Source organism: Aythya fuligula, chromosome 1 (assembly GCF_009819795.1).
Source record: "Aythya fuligula isolate bAytFul2 chromosome 1, bAytFul2.pri, whole genome shotgun sequence".
Lineage (NCBI taxonomy): Eukaryota > Metazoa > Chordata > Aves > Anseriformes > Anatidae > Aythya > Aythya fuligula.
This window is the reverse complement of record NC_045559.1, coordinates 55644802-55661050: the sequence shown is the minus strand read 5'-3', so window position 1 is coordinate 55661050 and position 16249 is coordinate 55644802. Positions and strand designations below refer to the sequence as shown.

The 16249-nt window shown below is 41.9% G+C and overlaps 1 protein-coding gene across 1 annotated transcript; it reads left to right on the top strand.

The window, feature by feature from the left end:
- The first annotated feature begins 1607 nt into the window (after positions 1–1607).
- On the top strand, positions 1608–16224 carry HMGXB4 (HMG-box containing 4). The gene is made up of 11 exons (XM_032205992.1): positions 1608–1667; positions 3223–3328; positions 3977–4083; positions 5416–5491; positions 6469–7410; positions 8895–8978; positions 9509–9573; positions 9862–9967; positions 10530–10699; positions 11909–12031; positions 14021–16224. The coding sequence occupies exons 2-11, from the start codon at positions 3298–3300 to the stop codon at positions 14063–14065; spliced, it is 1749 nt and encodes a 582-aa protein (XP_032061883.1). The 5' UTR covers positions 1608–1667; positions 3223–3297; the 3' UTR covers positions 14066–16224.
- Positions 16225–16249: the final 25 nt, after the last annotated feature.

The window sequence follows — 16249 nt, the reverse complement described above, 5'->3', positions numbered from 1 at the left end:
CATTCTAGAGTGCAGAATAGTAAACATACCTTCCCTACACATTTACCAGCTATCATTATCAAATACTTGCCATCATCAAACACCAGGGTAATTTAGGCTTTTGATTTTCAAAGCGATCTCTATCTCTGCTCCTCCAAGCTGCACCAAGCCTCTCCCAGCCATACTCATGTCATTTTGATTTGCTACCATTCCGTGTCCACCTAACCTGTAGGCCGTCAGGTCATAAATTTGAGAGGCACTTGTCCACGGGTGAGGAGCATAGCTCCTCCTTGGGTTATGGGCTGGAGGGCAAGGAGTGATTTCAGAGAGTTGGACCAGCAGCAGGCATGCATGTACATGCATGACAACATCTGAACGGGTCTTACGCTTATCCTAAGAGCTGGCGGGTTTTACTCTGTTGTTTTACAGCTGCTGCACTTGCAGCATTGATCTGTGTGCATTGCAGTTGGGTAACTTTATTGCTGGCTGTACCCCTCACTTTGGATCACACTATATATTCATGCAGTATAACAGGCGTAGTATAACTCTCCTCTTCTAACTCCTTTATGTCCTACTATAATGTAAATAATAATTGTCATCATTATGCACTTGTTAGGGCACAAAGTCACCGGCAAGACCAGAGGGCAAATGTGCAAGAGCTGGGGAGCTGGCATGCCTGTAATGGGACTGGTTTAACCTCAGGCATGGCTGGGAATTGTAATCTGCAGGCAGCATATGAAGGAGAGCAGCCTCAGACAAAGAGTTACGTGAGTGTCTGCTGGCATCTAAATAAAAAGAAGACTCCTGTATCAGTAGAGATGATGGTCTTTAAGAGCCAGTTGAGGTTTGTTGAATGGGGAACTCTGGAGTGGTCAGAGAGCAGAAAGGTTGTTTCTCAAGCATTTTTATCTCTCTATTGAATTCCTTCCAGGGATGGGCAGGGAATGAGCTCTTTAGAAGCGGAGGATAACTTGCTTTGGCCCTGCCTGCCTGCCACCCTTGGTCAATTGATTAGGAGAGTGTGACAGTAGCATGATGCCTGCTGGGGCAGGAGCCCTGAGCACGCTGCTCAGCCACGCTTATCTCAGCCCAGCTGGTGGTCCCGACTCCATCCGCACCTCTGAGGCACATCGAGCCAGTTCCTCGGGCAACCAGATAGGCTTGGAGGAGACGTGCCCGTTCACGTGCGTGCATGACTAATCACACAGAAGCTCTCTCAGTAACAGGATTTCACTCTTTACTGTTGATCCCACAGCAGCAGGCACAGCCACCCAAAAACCTAACCCCTGCTGGAAGCACAGCCAGTTCCCTGTCAGGACGTGGTGATGAGAGAGGGGCTCTGGTGTTGTGACACATGCACACTGAGGAAGCTGCCACCACGAAGGCAGGGGTAAGACGGGCACCTGCCCCTCACCAGGCACCCACCGGGTGCCGGGGGCTGTGACAGCGAGCCTGTCTGTGCCTGAGGAGAACATTACTGCCAACCCCAGAGCACAACATGGCGCCCATCGACGCTCTCGGCGCTCCCCCCCCCATTCCGCCTCCTCCTCCAGTCGGAGGCGCTCGGCGCTCGGCTCCTTCCCCAAAATGGCGGCGGCGGCGGCGGGCGGCGAGGCGGGAAGCGGCGGCGCGGAGTGAGGCGGTCGCGGCGCCTCCCCTCCCGTCCCCCATCCCCGGGGCCCGCTGGGGTGAGAGGGGGACGGGAGTGGGAGCGGGGCGGCCGAAGGTGGTGGGGAGACCCCGGGGAGCGGCCCGGCTGCACGGTGGGGGCGGCGGAGGGGTCGGTGGTGGGGTTTGCGCCCCCCTCTCTGCCTGCGGGTCGTGAGGGCGTCGCGATGAGGAGAGAGTCGCGACAGGGCTGTGGAGGAACCTGGGGGTGCTGTGGGGGTCGTGGGGGGGCTTTGTCCAGCGGCCGTGGGCGGTGAGGAGGGGGCGCACGTTGATGAATAAACGTGGCAGGAGCCCACGCGAGATTGTAAGCCCACAAGAGGCAAGATCGCTGTTTTCTTTTGATTTTTTATAGTAAAGAGCGATGCTGTTGCACACGTCCATCAGTTCTGCCTACAAATCACTGTGCTCGCCACACACGACGTGTAGTAGTCAGAATACTGACTTTAAAACGCTTTCTGATGGATGACTTCCCAAAACCTGAATAATTCACTTGTATTCTTACGGATTTCAGATGTTTCTACATCTCTTGTCAGCTTGAATTAGTCGCCAGTTTGTGCCTTCACATAAATAAACAACATAATATGGATGCACTGTGCTTTCCCTACCAATTATTCATTAGATTGTTGTAAATGCAGAGATGTAGCATAAGTTCCCCGCTCTCTAGGTATTCAAATCCAACTTAAATGTGGCGGGATTACTGTGAGAGCTACAAAGAACAAACTTCGTGATCTCTGTGGTTGATCCTTCACGTGTGTGTGCACACACACACACACAACCACCACACAAAATCAGTTGGGTGCAGTTGCTTTAATCACTTAGGAGAGGAGCTCATCTTTTTCATGCTAATCAGTTCACTGCCTGAAAAACAAAAGCAGTTTACTGAGAGGAGTGCAACTTTTCCATACCTATTCCTGCACGCTAGCAACTGTGGGATAGGCTGACTCAAAAGAGACCTGACATTTGGGAGCTTGCAGGAGCTTGGGTGATGCAGAAGTCCTAGCAAAAAGGAGTGCTTTCTTCCATTTCCATTTCAGGCTGACATTCAGAATGGCTGCAGCAGTAGTGTCAGAACGGTGTACACCTTCATTATAAGATGTTCAACCCTTACATTCAAAACACTTAAAATAATTCTTATATAGCACAGTGATCCCTGCCTGATTTCATCTTCTCTTCATCTGAGATTCAAGGGTTTGGTACTTTTTGAGTATCCCACTGTTTGGTACAGTGGTTTCTGACGAAACGTGTCTTGGACACAGGTTCAGATGAAGTTTTGTTTGTCATGACATGATTTTGTTTCCATTTTTGTAAATAAATTATTTTAATGATGCGGAGATTTTACAGTGAATAGGTGGTCTTGCTGTATCCTTAAAAACAACAAACAAAAAAAACCCTCCAACTTAATTTAAAAAAAAATCTGTCAAACCCAACGGGTGAGTATCAGCTGAAGAGGAGGTAGACTTCTTTCCTTTCCCACTGTCTTCCAGAGAATCTTCGTTTGTTTCAGAGGAAGTTTCCCATTTTACATTGTGATTCTTCTTTATAGGAGGGTAATTTTCGTTCTCTGTTTCTCAGATCTTTTCCTTTAGATGGGAACGGGGGAAGGAGCCCAGACCTGGCAACACATTCTGAGGCTCCTGCAGGACCGCCATGGCTTATGATGACTCCAAGAAGAAAGAAGGTATGACTGCTTCATAATCTCGGAGGGAGTAGCCAAAAAAAGGGTGCCCTCTGCAGCCCTTGCCAGGCCATGGTGTCAGAGAGTGGGAAAGGAAGCTAGTTGCCCATGGACCACTGAAGGGTATTGGACCTTAAATTTAATCTGGTCAAGATTTTGCAGGTTCCCAAGCCCTTGACTTCCAGATGCACAGTACTGGGATTAAAGAAACGGGTGGTATTTCCTAATGCAACCACCATGACTGGGAACTCTGCCCCTGCAGCCTTTCTTTTCCCTGCTAGGTCAGGGTGAAATGGGGGACTAGGGGGACTTGATGATCTTAGAGGCATTTTCCAACCTAAGCAATTCTAAGATTCTATACAGTAAGTTGTGATAACATTTCTAAGTCCAGTTAGGACTTTAGGAAGAAATCGCCAAGGATTAGAAACGGTATCTTGAAAATTTGTGTTATAGCATTAGAGCACCAAGCCCTGTCCCTGCGGTCAGAGATTACAGAATGTTATCTCTCAGTCCCCTGTGCTTTTTGGGTTATGTGCATCGCTCCATGCCAATGTCCACTCCTGTCTTATTTTGTGCATAGTCAACGTGTCTATTGTTCCTTAATGTGGTATTTAATTTCTTAATTTTTTTCCTATTTCACATAAATTTTAGAGTTCCTAGACAGTGACCGAAGTGATGTGGAGCTGGCTTCAGTCAGGACACAGCGAGAGAAGAAACGGTCTTACAGGGACCAGCTGCAAGAGGAGGAGAGAACACAGGTCAGGAAGCCTCCAGAGAAAAGGTTTAAGGTGTAAGAAAGTGTGTAAAACTTAAGATTAAATGGGATGGAATGTTTCAGTGTTCGTTTGTATATAAAAATGCCTGTAGAAAACAACAAGTACAGGTAATCATGTTCAGTAGCTTTGTTGGGGAAATTGAGGGTGTTAGTCCCAATTTCAACCAATTCTGATTTTTCTGGCCTCGGAAAATAGGGTAGTAGGATCTCATTCTAGCCTTAATATACAGCGGTGCAAGTGCTGAGATAGCATAACTGACTTTTTACACAAAGAAATGGGATTTTTAAATTTATAGTTGCATTAATAGCCAGCAAAGGATGAATAAAATGTTAATTGGCGCACTGTTGTCTTCCTGATTCTGCAGACAGCCTGAAACAATAGCTTTTGAGAGGTGTGAACTTGCCCTGTTTGTCTCCTTGGGGCCTTAACTCTGAAATCATGTTGCAACAGTTTCAAAACTTTCTTCTTTGAGTTAAAATTTCTGCTGTTAGCTCGAAGGTGACTATCTTGTGATTGGTTTTATTTATTTTTTTTAAATCCGCTAAAGATGTTCAAGTTTAAAGTGGAAATCTACCATGTAGATGGAATTCTATAGAGGAGCTTCGTTTTCAGACCATAAATCAGATAAGAGACAAATAATAATTGGGTGACATGAGTTATTTTGGTCAGTTTTCTGGCCCATCATTTTAATTGTCACTTCTCTGTCCCTTCTTTCACTTTTTTTATCTTCTTTAGCACATTAAATATGAATTGCTTCAAGGCTTGACAGCCTATGCATGCTTAGTTATTTCTTAGCTTTATTAAGAGGTAGTTGTCGATCTTCTACCAACCTATCAGCTGATGTCCAAGTACTGGCTTTCAGTGTTCATTTCTTAACACTTTCAAGAGTGCTTTTTCAAGTTTTCTTGTGTAGTGCTCCTCTCAGTGGAGGGGAACTCCCTGTAGAGATTTGTCTTTCAATTTCCTTATAGTCCTTTTGTGCTGCAATGTCCACAGAAAGCCTGATGCCAGTTAGTTCTCTGATGTGCTGAAACCAATTCTGATTGTTTTTTGTATTCTCCCACTTATCCATACCCTGCTTTTTGTCTCTTACTTTAAATCTACACCGTGGGCTTTTGGGGACAGACTTACGTTTCCTTTGCTGGTTTAGCTCCTAGAATGAGAATACTGGTTCACACCTAGGGTTCCTTGGCATCACAGTAGTACAAATGCCTCTTGATATCTCCCAGAAGTTATAATCTCTTGCACCAGTCCCTGTGAATCTCAAATTATTTCCCTGTTGTTTATCAGCAATTTTTTTTGTTCTTATTCTAGGACAGCGAGCTCTTTCCAGGCACAGAATCTCACAAAAAGAAGAAGAAGCACTCCTCCGATGAGTACTGCTCCAGAGGTAAGACAGCAGCCAGGCAGCGGGAGGGGTTGGCAGATCATGGCTTTGAGGAAAAGATGCTGTTAAACCAATGTCATCAAACTTTGTGGTTAACACTTCATGGCGGAAAATTCCTTGTCCTAAGACAGATTGGTGTAATCAGAAACCTGGTTCTGATGAGGTTTCTGCTGCACCAGGCAGCAAAAGATTAGGGAATGACGTTTTCAAAGTCTAGCATAAAAATTAACTGTTGTTCGGGCAGGGATCTTCCATGTCCCTTCTCATTAACAAATTTGTTTTCTAACCCATGCCTTCCCTTTTTGCGTTTGCATTCTTTTTTTGCTTATTATATTATGAGCTGTAGTTTTATTTGCAGATAATATTAAGTAATTTCTGTGAATTTATAAAAGCAGAATGTGTCGGGTTACACAATGAATGCTTTTGGGTTCAGTTTAAATACAGAAATATTATTCTCACAATGAAAAAGCTGGCCAGGAAATGACAATTAAGCTTATAAAACCTTAATGGGTTTAAGATTTATTTAGATATCTTTAGAATATCTTTATAAGCTGCACTTTTGTCAAAAGTCTGTTTTCAGAATGAAAAAGCTGATGTTCTCAAGTCATTGGTCTCAGCTAAAAGTGATGTGACAACCTTGCACTTGAGGTGTAATATTTCAGGTTCAGTAAGATGTATTTTCATGAAAATTTGCTGGTTTGTGGTAGAATACAAAGTTTGATGAAACTTCAAGAACTTTCCCACCCTGCCTTCCTGCATTAAATATTTTGATCAGCTCTGGTGTTACAACTCCCGATTCATATCCATAAGGACACACCGAGCTGCCTGCAAATTTCAGAGACTTTCTTCTTGAGACAGGATGCAGACCAATTAGCTGTACTAACAAGTATTGCAAGGTTCCCACTTCGTTTCTTTTGACTAGCGTAGTGCTGTCTTTAAGGGAATCATCTTGATGAACACTTCTCTTGACTTTTTTTCAGATCTTTCATCTTTGGACCCACCATCAAAGAAGAAGAAAAAAGCAGTTTCTAGCCCATCCTCAGCTGATAAAAACATGGACGTACTCAAGGCTGTCTCCTCGCCTTTGGCCACAAGCTCCAAGTCTTCAAAGAAGACATCCGAAAAATCATCTTATTCTTCCTCTGGCCATTCTGAAAGCAAAAAGGAGCACCACAAGAAGAAATTGAGTGGAAGCAGTGGGGAGCACTCAGCAGATGATGGCAGCTACCACAAATCTAAAAAAATGAAACCTCTCTATGTGAACACAGAGACCCTCACTCTTCGTGAACCTGATGGCTTGAAGATGAAGCTTATCCTTTCACCAAAAGAGAAAAGTAGTGCAGCAGATGATGATTCTTTCTCCTACTCAGCATCAGCAGCTGCAAAGAAATCTTCCAAAAAGTCATCTCGAGATGAGCAGGGCTCATTCCATATGGGTCATGAAGTGCAGAGCTTCCAGAAGTCATCCCGGAAGAAGCACAAACCTCCTCCAGACCCACATCCCCCTTCCGAGAGTTTTGGTGCTGACACATCTGTGTTTTCAGAAGGCCATGGGAGTGAGTATGAGACTTCGGGTGTGGAGGCACCACCAGAATCTGGTTCCTCTTCTGGTGGGGAGTTGGAAGCTGGGGAGCTAGTGATAGACGACTCCTACCGGGAAATCAAGAAGAAGAAGAAATCCAAAAAAAGTAAGAAAAAAAAAGACAAGGAGAAACACAGAGAGAAGAAGCATTCTAAATCTAAAAAGAGTTCTGGGCACTCTTCTGTGGCAGTAGCAGAAGTAACAGTGTCACCACCACCTCCTTCCAGTACTTCCTATGTTGTTCCTCCACCTCATCCCACTATTTATCACTCAGATGGACAAAGTGAGAAGAGGAGGAAAAGGGAAGAAAAGGAGAAGGAAAAAGCTGAAAAATGGGAAAAGGAAAAAGAAAAGGAAAGAGAAAAGGAAAAGGAACGAGAAAAGGAAAAGGAAAGAGAAAGAGAAAAGGAAAAGGAACAAGAAAAGGAAAGAGAAAGAGAAAAAGAAAGAGAAAAGGAACGAGAAAAGGAAAAGGAAAGAGAAAAGGAACGAGAAAAGGAAAAGGAAAGAGAAAAGGAACGAGAAAGAGAAAAAGAACGAGAAAGAGAAAGAGAAAAGGAAAAGGAACGAGAAAGGGAAAGAGAAAGGGAAAAAGTAAGGAAAAATTGAAGGGGAAATTGAATTTGGGTGATGGGTAATGGTGAATTATACACTTCATTCCAAAAACTTGTTAAATTGAAGCATAATTCATATTGATGGTTTCATTGCAGCATGTTTGGTAAAAGTATTTCAGCTACTGTGATTTCTGTTCACAGCAAAAGAAATATAAACCATTGGTTTTTCTTGTGACACAGGCAGTCTTTAGCCAACAAAAGTCCTTTGAAAAGGTTACACTTAATCTGCTTGGTACAGACCATGCCACAACTACATTGTATTCTAAGGTAACTGGTTCTAACTATTACCAGGTAGAAGTTTAGTCTTGTCTGGGAGTCATCTAGTCCATCATCACAGTTTCTGTAAAAAAGGAAGTGAACTCTTGGAAGAGTGAAGTTATTCACCCATTTATTCCTGTATTAAGATGAAGATCTAATTTTTACAGACTGCCACATACCCACTTTTATCCTGTACTCATAAATTCAGGTTTCCACGGTTAATACTCAGAAGCACAAGTAGGAAAAATTGTAGCTGGAGTGTGTCTGAGATTTCCAGATAAAATAATTATAGCTCTGTAAGTGTATAATAGGGTAAAACGGTTTCTGCCAGATAGACAAGAGTTGCTTTGTAACAGGAAATGGGTGGACGTAGCCCAAATTTGCTCAGGTCTCACTGTGTCCTGTGTGGTAAGTTTTCTCTGATCACAGGTCGGAAGTTGCTAATGCCTCTGCTATCTTACATGGTTTGTTTTCCTGCAAATATGAAGTGATCTGTAAGGATGTAGGAAATAGAACAAAAAATAGATAGAACAAAACATAGATAGAACAAAAACTGAGCTGTTTTGACAGATCCATGGTAGGTACTGTGAATAGTATGACAAGGGTTTTTTTTTGTTATTTTATTCAATTTTAAGTTTGAAAACTGAGATATATGAACAGCATTAAATGTTGATCATGGATTTAGAATAGCAAAGGTGGTGATTTATGAATGAATTGCGTTGATAGAGTTGTTGCAAGATAAGCCTTACGCTAAAACTAATTCTGGCTGGTTCTTGTGCTTTCATACCCACTAAATTTAGCCAGTAAATGTATGTAACACATGTAAAACTGCTATTTTACCTTCTTGATCTAAGTACATTACCTTTCTTTAAGTCTGATAAATGCAGAATTATTAATGAAATTGAGTAGGTCCCTTTATAACTAAAAGTCTTTGTTTCCTTTTCTTCTGACTAGCCAAAGAAGAAAAACATGTCTGCCTATCAAGTGTTCTGTAAGGAATATCGTACAAATATTGTTTCTGAGCACCCCAGGATAGGTGAGAAAACAATCTAGCCTTCTCTGTTCTTGATTATACATCAGTCTGATTAATCAACAGGATATGCCTTCTCTGTATCATATCAACCTCTTAATTTTTGAGGTAGCAAAAGGACAGAAATGGATTTCGTGATTAGCTTTCATTGTATATTAACCAAGCTGTGAAACTGGATCAAGGAACTGCCTACTCTTCCTTTCTTTTACTTAAAGAGTTGTCTTTGTTGTGTCGTTTTTCAGCACATGTCGTCTCATGGTCTAACATTCCCTGTATCAGGTTGTGGGGTTTTGTTTGTTTGTGTTTTGTTTGTTTGTGGTTTTTTTTTTCTTCATTTTAGACAGTAAGGGAAATGATGCACACTGAAATTCATTTTCTGGACAGTGTAGAGAGTTCCAGTGGTGGGACAGGTTGCTTCCTAAATGTGTATGTGTAGGCCAGTTTTTCACACTGTTGACATTCACATAAATTTCCTATGTTCTCACCACAACTTTATTAGTTAATTTATTTGAAACTTTTATTTCTCCTGCTGTCAGATTTTGGAGACCTGAGTAAAAAGCTGGCAGAAGTGTGGAAGCAGCTCCCTGAGAAAGATAAACTGGTAAGCATGTGTGAGATGATTTTTTTAAAAATGATTTTTGTAAACAGTGTGCTTAGGTCAGAACATGCTGACAGTAATTCCACCATACCTTAAAAAATATTACCTCTGTCCCCAAAGTGTGGAAAAGTGTGTTATCTCGCCCTTGTGGTCTTAAAAGCATCCATTTTCTTCTCGTGGCATTGCTTCACCGCTTAACTATGTAATGTCATTTTGCCTCCAGGTCTTGGCATCAGGTATGAGAATTAGCTAATGCTGTAAATGTCTCTTTTCATACCATGGTAACTGCAGGTCTGGAAACAGAAAGCTCAGTATCTGCAGCACAAGCAGAATAAAGCAGAAGCCACCACTGTGAAGCGAAAGGCATCGTCTTCAGATGGTGCTCCAAAAATAAAAGGTAATTGTTGCTCTTCATATGCTCTACTTGTTTTTTTGTTTGGTTTTTTTTTTTTTTTTGGAGTGGAGAAGACTGTAAAATAACGAACAAAGGTCCTTTCTTGTTTCTCAGTCTTACCTCCTTTTTCACAAGTCTTGACATTTAACTCATCGTATTAGTCAACAACAGTGTTTCTTCAGGAGCAAGAATGATGTCAGCACTTTACAAAAAGATTTCCTTGTCTAATTAGGAAGATGGCATTGGTTTTAGCACTTCAGGGTTTGAAACATAAAGCAAGAAGAGGTAACAGAGAAGTTCTAGGGAGAGTAGCTAGGTGCAAGAGGAAAAAGGGGTGTTTATGGCTTGGCATCTCTGTTTACCAAATCTTCCAAAGCTACCAGATTGCAGACAGCTGAGGTACATGCTCTGAAGGCAAGTTCTTTCTCGAAAGACAACAGGAAAAAATACACAGAACTATTTAAGCACCTCACATCTTTGAGATTTGAATTTTAGAAAGTAAATAGACTTGAAAATAAAAGAATGAAAGTGGGATAATATGGAATTTTAATTTATGTATTTACAGCTTCTCCACCAGGAGTGATTTCCCCTCAAAAGAAATCCCCCACCAGCACTGTGGTGTTGCCTTCCTCACCAGCCAAAGCCCCTGAGACTGATCCCATAGATGTAGCTGCGCATTTACAATTGCTGGGCGAATCTCTGAGCCTCATTGGGCACAGACTACAGGAAACAGAGGTGAGTCTGTAACCAGCAACATCACAGTGATGTCATATAATTTACACATAGGATCAGGGAGTTATTATTTTGTTTTACTTAAACAGTTAGACAATGCTTTTCTACTAGGAAGAGAAATTACAGGTGGTGCGTCATGTTTCTTTGATGCATTGTTGTTTATTTTCAGTGAAATAAAAAGCCTTTTTTCTCAGTAAACAGTAGGCATCAAAGAAAGACAGGTCCTTCACTTGCAGCTCTGTGTCCTTGAAGGCAATTGTCCTTGTCTCAACAAACTAGTCTTTTCTTACTATATGTTCACCTTGCATCTAGTATTTCCTTGCTGTCTTTGACAATCTGTGGCCCAGTTACAGTCTCAAGCCTTCTAAGAAAACGATCAGAGAAGGCCATTACCAAGATGTTTTTGCATGTCCTGTTGTTTTCTGGTGGTATCATGTTCCCAGTGCTTTAAGTAGTGGCTACTGTTGTTTCAACTTACATGGTAATGTAGAAGATGTAATATTTTCCAGTGTTTTTCTAGTGTTACACGGTAAAAATTGTGCACACACAGAGTTTAGAACTCAGCTTAGCCTGTAAGCAGAACACATATTTGGCTCAAATATCAAATGTCAGTGAATTTTATGGCTAACATGGTCAGCTCATCCCACTATGCTTGCTTGTTTTATCAGCAAGAAAATGAATGTTACTGCAGTTCTGCAGTTTCTGGTAGGACCTCACTGAGGTTATTCTTCAAAGGAAAAAATTTGGATTAAAAATCTCTCCCTTTACAGAACGGCACAAAAACACATTCAATTTTTGAAGATGTATTGATAACTAAAGCATTTTTACAGACTTAATATTTCTTTCGGCTTAATAATAATAATAAAAAAAAAAACATTGCCTGTGGGACTTAGGTAATTATAATAGTAGATGTTATGAAATGGCAAGGAAACCATATTGCAAAAATTGTGGAATTAAGTTAAATATAAACCCAACAGCTTTCTGACCTTTTATTTTGCTGCCTTTGCTTTTACTACATTTATTATTATTTCTTTGAGCCATCAGTCTTTCTGTGAACTGTTCAGCATAGTTTTGTTGCTGTGTAAATAATGGAAGTGGGCTAGGGTTGCTTAGGACTGAGGATTCTGCATCTGAGGAAGAATCAATACAGTTGTGAAAGAATTGTATTTTCCAATACTTGTCCCTATAATTCTTTTCTTTCCTTACTTCCAGGGAATGGTGGCTGTTTCAGGAAGTTTGTCAGTACTTCTGGATTCTATCATCTGTGCTTTGGGCCCATTAGCATGTCTGACCACACAACTACCTGAGCTGAATGGCTGCCCTAAGCAAGTTTTGGTGAGTTCCTTGTGGTTATTTTCATTCTAGCCCTGTTAATTTCAGCAGAGTCCAGATAGTTTTCCGATGAATCAATTTTATGATGCAATTATAATTCCAGTGCAGTAAGAAAATTGTCTTGGTCATACATTTTTATAGAGGGATATTTCTTGAAACTCCTTAAGATGTTAACACTGTAGGGTATTGTACAATGTTGTGTTTTGTTTTTTGTTTGTTTGTTTTCCAGTAGAAACGGATTTAATATTTGTTCCATTGGTTGCAGTGTGTGTAGGTCCTGTTTTAGGGACTGAATCGACCCATCTGAATCAAATACAAGCACCTGTACACATACAATATCTGAAAATGCTGATTTTCCATAAAAAAACAGGTGCAGCTTCCATGCTCTGTGTTCACACATTGTTTTCTTTTGCAACATAAAAAAATAACTTGTGATCTCAGTTAGGATTCCTAATGTAGGGCCTTTCATGTGTGCGACCTCATCCAAGGAAAGGAAAATAGTCTGTGTTCTAAGGAACTAGATAACTACAGGTTCTTTTCCACTTTAAATTATACTTGTTATTGAGCCCTGATTTAATAAGAGCTTGTGACCTCAATGTGGCATGATGTGGACATAGATTAAGATGGCAGCAGTAGAAAAGGAATCAGAAGTCGTACCTCCAACAGGGGGTGCAAGTAGGCAGAGGAGAAGAAGAGTAAAAATGAAAAATAAGTATGTAGTCTGCAAACATTAAGAGATTGAAAACCTATCTGAACGAGAGAACAACAGAAATGGGATACGAATTGGCATGTTTTTGTAGGACGTCCCAAATATTGATTCATTCTGAGAAATGACTGTTAACAACAGCAGCAAATTTGGCAGCTTAGGCTGTGAGCTCCGGCAAACTGGCTGTCTACACAGAAGCTGAGTCAGCAGGGTGTTCCCATCACAAGCCATGGAAAAACATCCTATGCTTTTCTCCTTGCTTGCCAAGTGCATTCAAAGCAAGTGACACCCCTTTTCCACATGACTAATGGTGCCTATCTTGGAAACTTGATCAACTTATTGTTTGTTACAAGGAGCAACGAAGCTTCAGGTGGATTAAGGCACTTACCATTCACTTCTGAAAACTGCTATCCTGGCTTGATAATAAAGAAACTACTCTAATTTTTACAGTCAGATGTGTAAAAACTGGTATTCTAAGACAAAGTTGCCAGTGGTTTTGTTGCATATAGTTTGCAATTTATATTTTCAGTCGGTAGGTGGCATTGTTAAATTGTAGAATCACCATTGTTACAGATCAAGCACCTCTGTTTTCAGCAGTTAAAAGGTATTCCTAAGGCCTTTAGCCACCCAGCCACAGATTTGAGGTTATTGAAATGCTGCATTTGAAAAATGTACAGATAATATGCTGCTGCCTGTTGTTTTCTGATACACAAAAAAATGACTCCTAGTCTCAGAAGTTTGTTGCAAGTGATAGAAAAAAACAGAAGGCACCTCTTTCTCTCTCTGACACCCTACTAGTTGGTGTTTTTGAGGGATTTTCGCTGATACGCTGCAGAATTTCTTAAAGGACTTGTGAGTTTAAAGTCAGTTTTGTTGTTGTTGTTCTTACATTCTACAATGTTAATTGCTTTACGTAAGTCCTTTACCACATCTTCCCAGTGGTTGATGAGATATAGCCAATGTGGCTTCTTTCAAATCCAAAGACAGAGATGGGGTTCATTAGGAGGAGGTCACTTGAGGAAAGCCCTGAGCATTTTCTTTATTTCTAGGTGCTTCCAAATACTGAGGCTACCTTTATGTTTAGTTAAGTTTCCAAAAACATGAAAATAAGCCTAGCAGCAGGGGGCTAGTGGTGATTAGACAGTTTTGTTGTCTCACGATACAGCAACTCCTAAGACAAATGAATGTGTGTAGTACATTGATCTGTCTTTTTTTTTTTTTTTTTTTTTTTTTTTAAGGATTTTGAGTCATTACCTGACATTAAAACACTGAATTTCTTTTCCCAGTCAAACACACTAGACAACATCGCCTACATCATGCCTGGACTTTGATGGGAAAAGATCCTGGGATTTACTCAACTTCCGTGTAACTGACCTGTGCACATATGCACTACACCGGCACTCCCGAAGGACTCTGTGTGTAGGGTTTTAAGGTTTTTTAACTGTACAGTATATACATAGGATCGTAACTGTCTTATTTTTTGAAAAGTTGTGAAGTTAAGCTGAGAGAACAGATCTTTGCTGGTGGATGAAATGTCATCCAATCTAAAGGTATTTGTATGAAGAATTCAGAAAGGTTCTGAGATACTAGCCTTAAATTCAGATCCTTTAGTGGGGGAAGCAGCCAGAGAACGGATTTTTCAATATAAGGAAGGACACATCACCATGACAGTAGTCATAAAAACAACCCAGAGAGGTTGTTGAATCTCCATCCTTGTTCATACTTAAATACTGAGTGAGCGGCCTAATGTAGTTGGACTTTATTTAGAAGCAGGGGGTTGGACAAGATGACCTCCTGATACCCTTGCCAGTGTAAAGTATTCTTATATTCTGTGGGCACGTAGAGAAGGTAATGTAGGTCGGACCAAGAAATAGAATTGAACTCTTCACCAGCCCTATTTCTAATTTTCAATTTAAAATCTGCTAGAGGGGAAAGCTGGATAGTTGATCAAAGATGCAGAGGGCTTTCCCTCTTGGACACATCTTCTACCCCCTCCTCTTCAGTCAGTAATAACTGAAAGTTGTCAGTGTCAGCTCCCTGCTCTGGTAGCTGGCATTTGGCGTGATGTTGAAGATGAGAATTTAATCTTTTCTTGCGGACTTGCAAATCGTCATTAGCACCGATTTATCGACAGACTTCATTGGCTTGAGGGGATGCACCTCCTGCTGATTTTTCCAGGGCACGGTCAGCCTGCTTTGATGGAGAGGAGAGCGATAGCGGATGGGAAAAACTTGGATTGCTTCTGCCCATCTCGCCCCTGGTTTGTGAACAGACAACCCTGGTTTCTGAGTTTGCTGCTCCCCCACCCCTTTCACCAGCAGTTTTGAAAGAGCCGTGGTGCTGCTGCGAGACGTTGACTAGTGACCAATTTGAAGCCGTTGCAGCCGACCAAGGTACCTGTGAGTGGATGGGACTGATCCCCGTTCTTTCTAGCCACATACTTGGTGTTTGGCTTTCCGTTCCTCTAGAAGAGGAGCTGCAGGAGAGCATTTGACTTTCATATAGGCGTTTGTGTGTCTGTATGTATGTGTATGTGGTGTGCGTATCGTATGTATTTAACTTTTACTGATATCTGTAACAGATTTTTATTTATCCTGTATATTACTGTGTACATGTATATACGTAATTTAACAGCGAAAATCCCTGCCTTTACCAGCAGCGTGTGGAAGATACCAAGTCTGCCTCACCACTTCCTGCGGGAATCAGATGTCTGTGCAGTAGTAAGCGTTGGCACTGTATGGGGAAACACCAGAAGGATTTTGTGTCTGTAGGAACTGGTTATCTGGAGAAGCTAGGTAGAACAGATGAAATATAAGTTGACTTCAGGATATTCAAACTTACTGGATAACAAACTGAAAATGACAGAATTTGAAGTCTAGATTGCCTTTTTCAGGGCAGTTGAGATTGAGCTGACCCTTTTGATGGCTGAACTCTAGTCTTAAAAAATTAAATCCTCAGGCATGTGGGAGGATGTTTCTCCCCATTCCTCTTTACCGTGTTTTTTCCCCAGCTGTGCCTGTGCAAGGTACTCTGTCTCTTACAGACCTTTTCTCATTTCAGCGTTAGTTTTTCTCAGTGTTAGTGGAAGAGGCGGAAGCTTCTCACGCCACCATCCACGTTCTCAACCCAAGCCTCAGACCAGAGCATCGGTGTTTTAGCAGCGTGTGAATAACCCCAGCGAGCCTGGAACTGGAAAGGGCCTGGCGGGGAGGCGATCTGCTCCTGCTTCTCATCCCAGCCACTAGCAAAGGACCATGCTGCAAAGCAACCAACCCTCACAGCCGAGGGTAAAAAGGTTTTACAGGCTAAAAACCTGCTTTACGAGGACCAGAGGGAGCCCTGCTTCAGCTTTGTGACCTCTACAGCAGAAAACCCTTCCAGGAAGAGCCCCGAGGGCTTTGCCCGCACCTCGCCGCTTTTACACTTCGCGCCCCCGCTCCCGACGGCCCCTTTTTGTACGGCTCCGACAATATATTTTTGTTACACACCCGCAGCGCCTCCCTGCCTTTGTACCT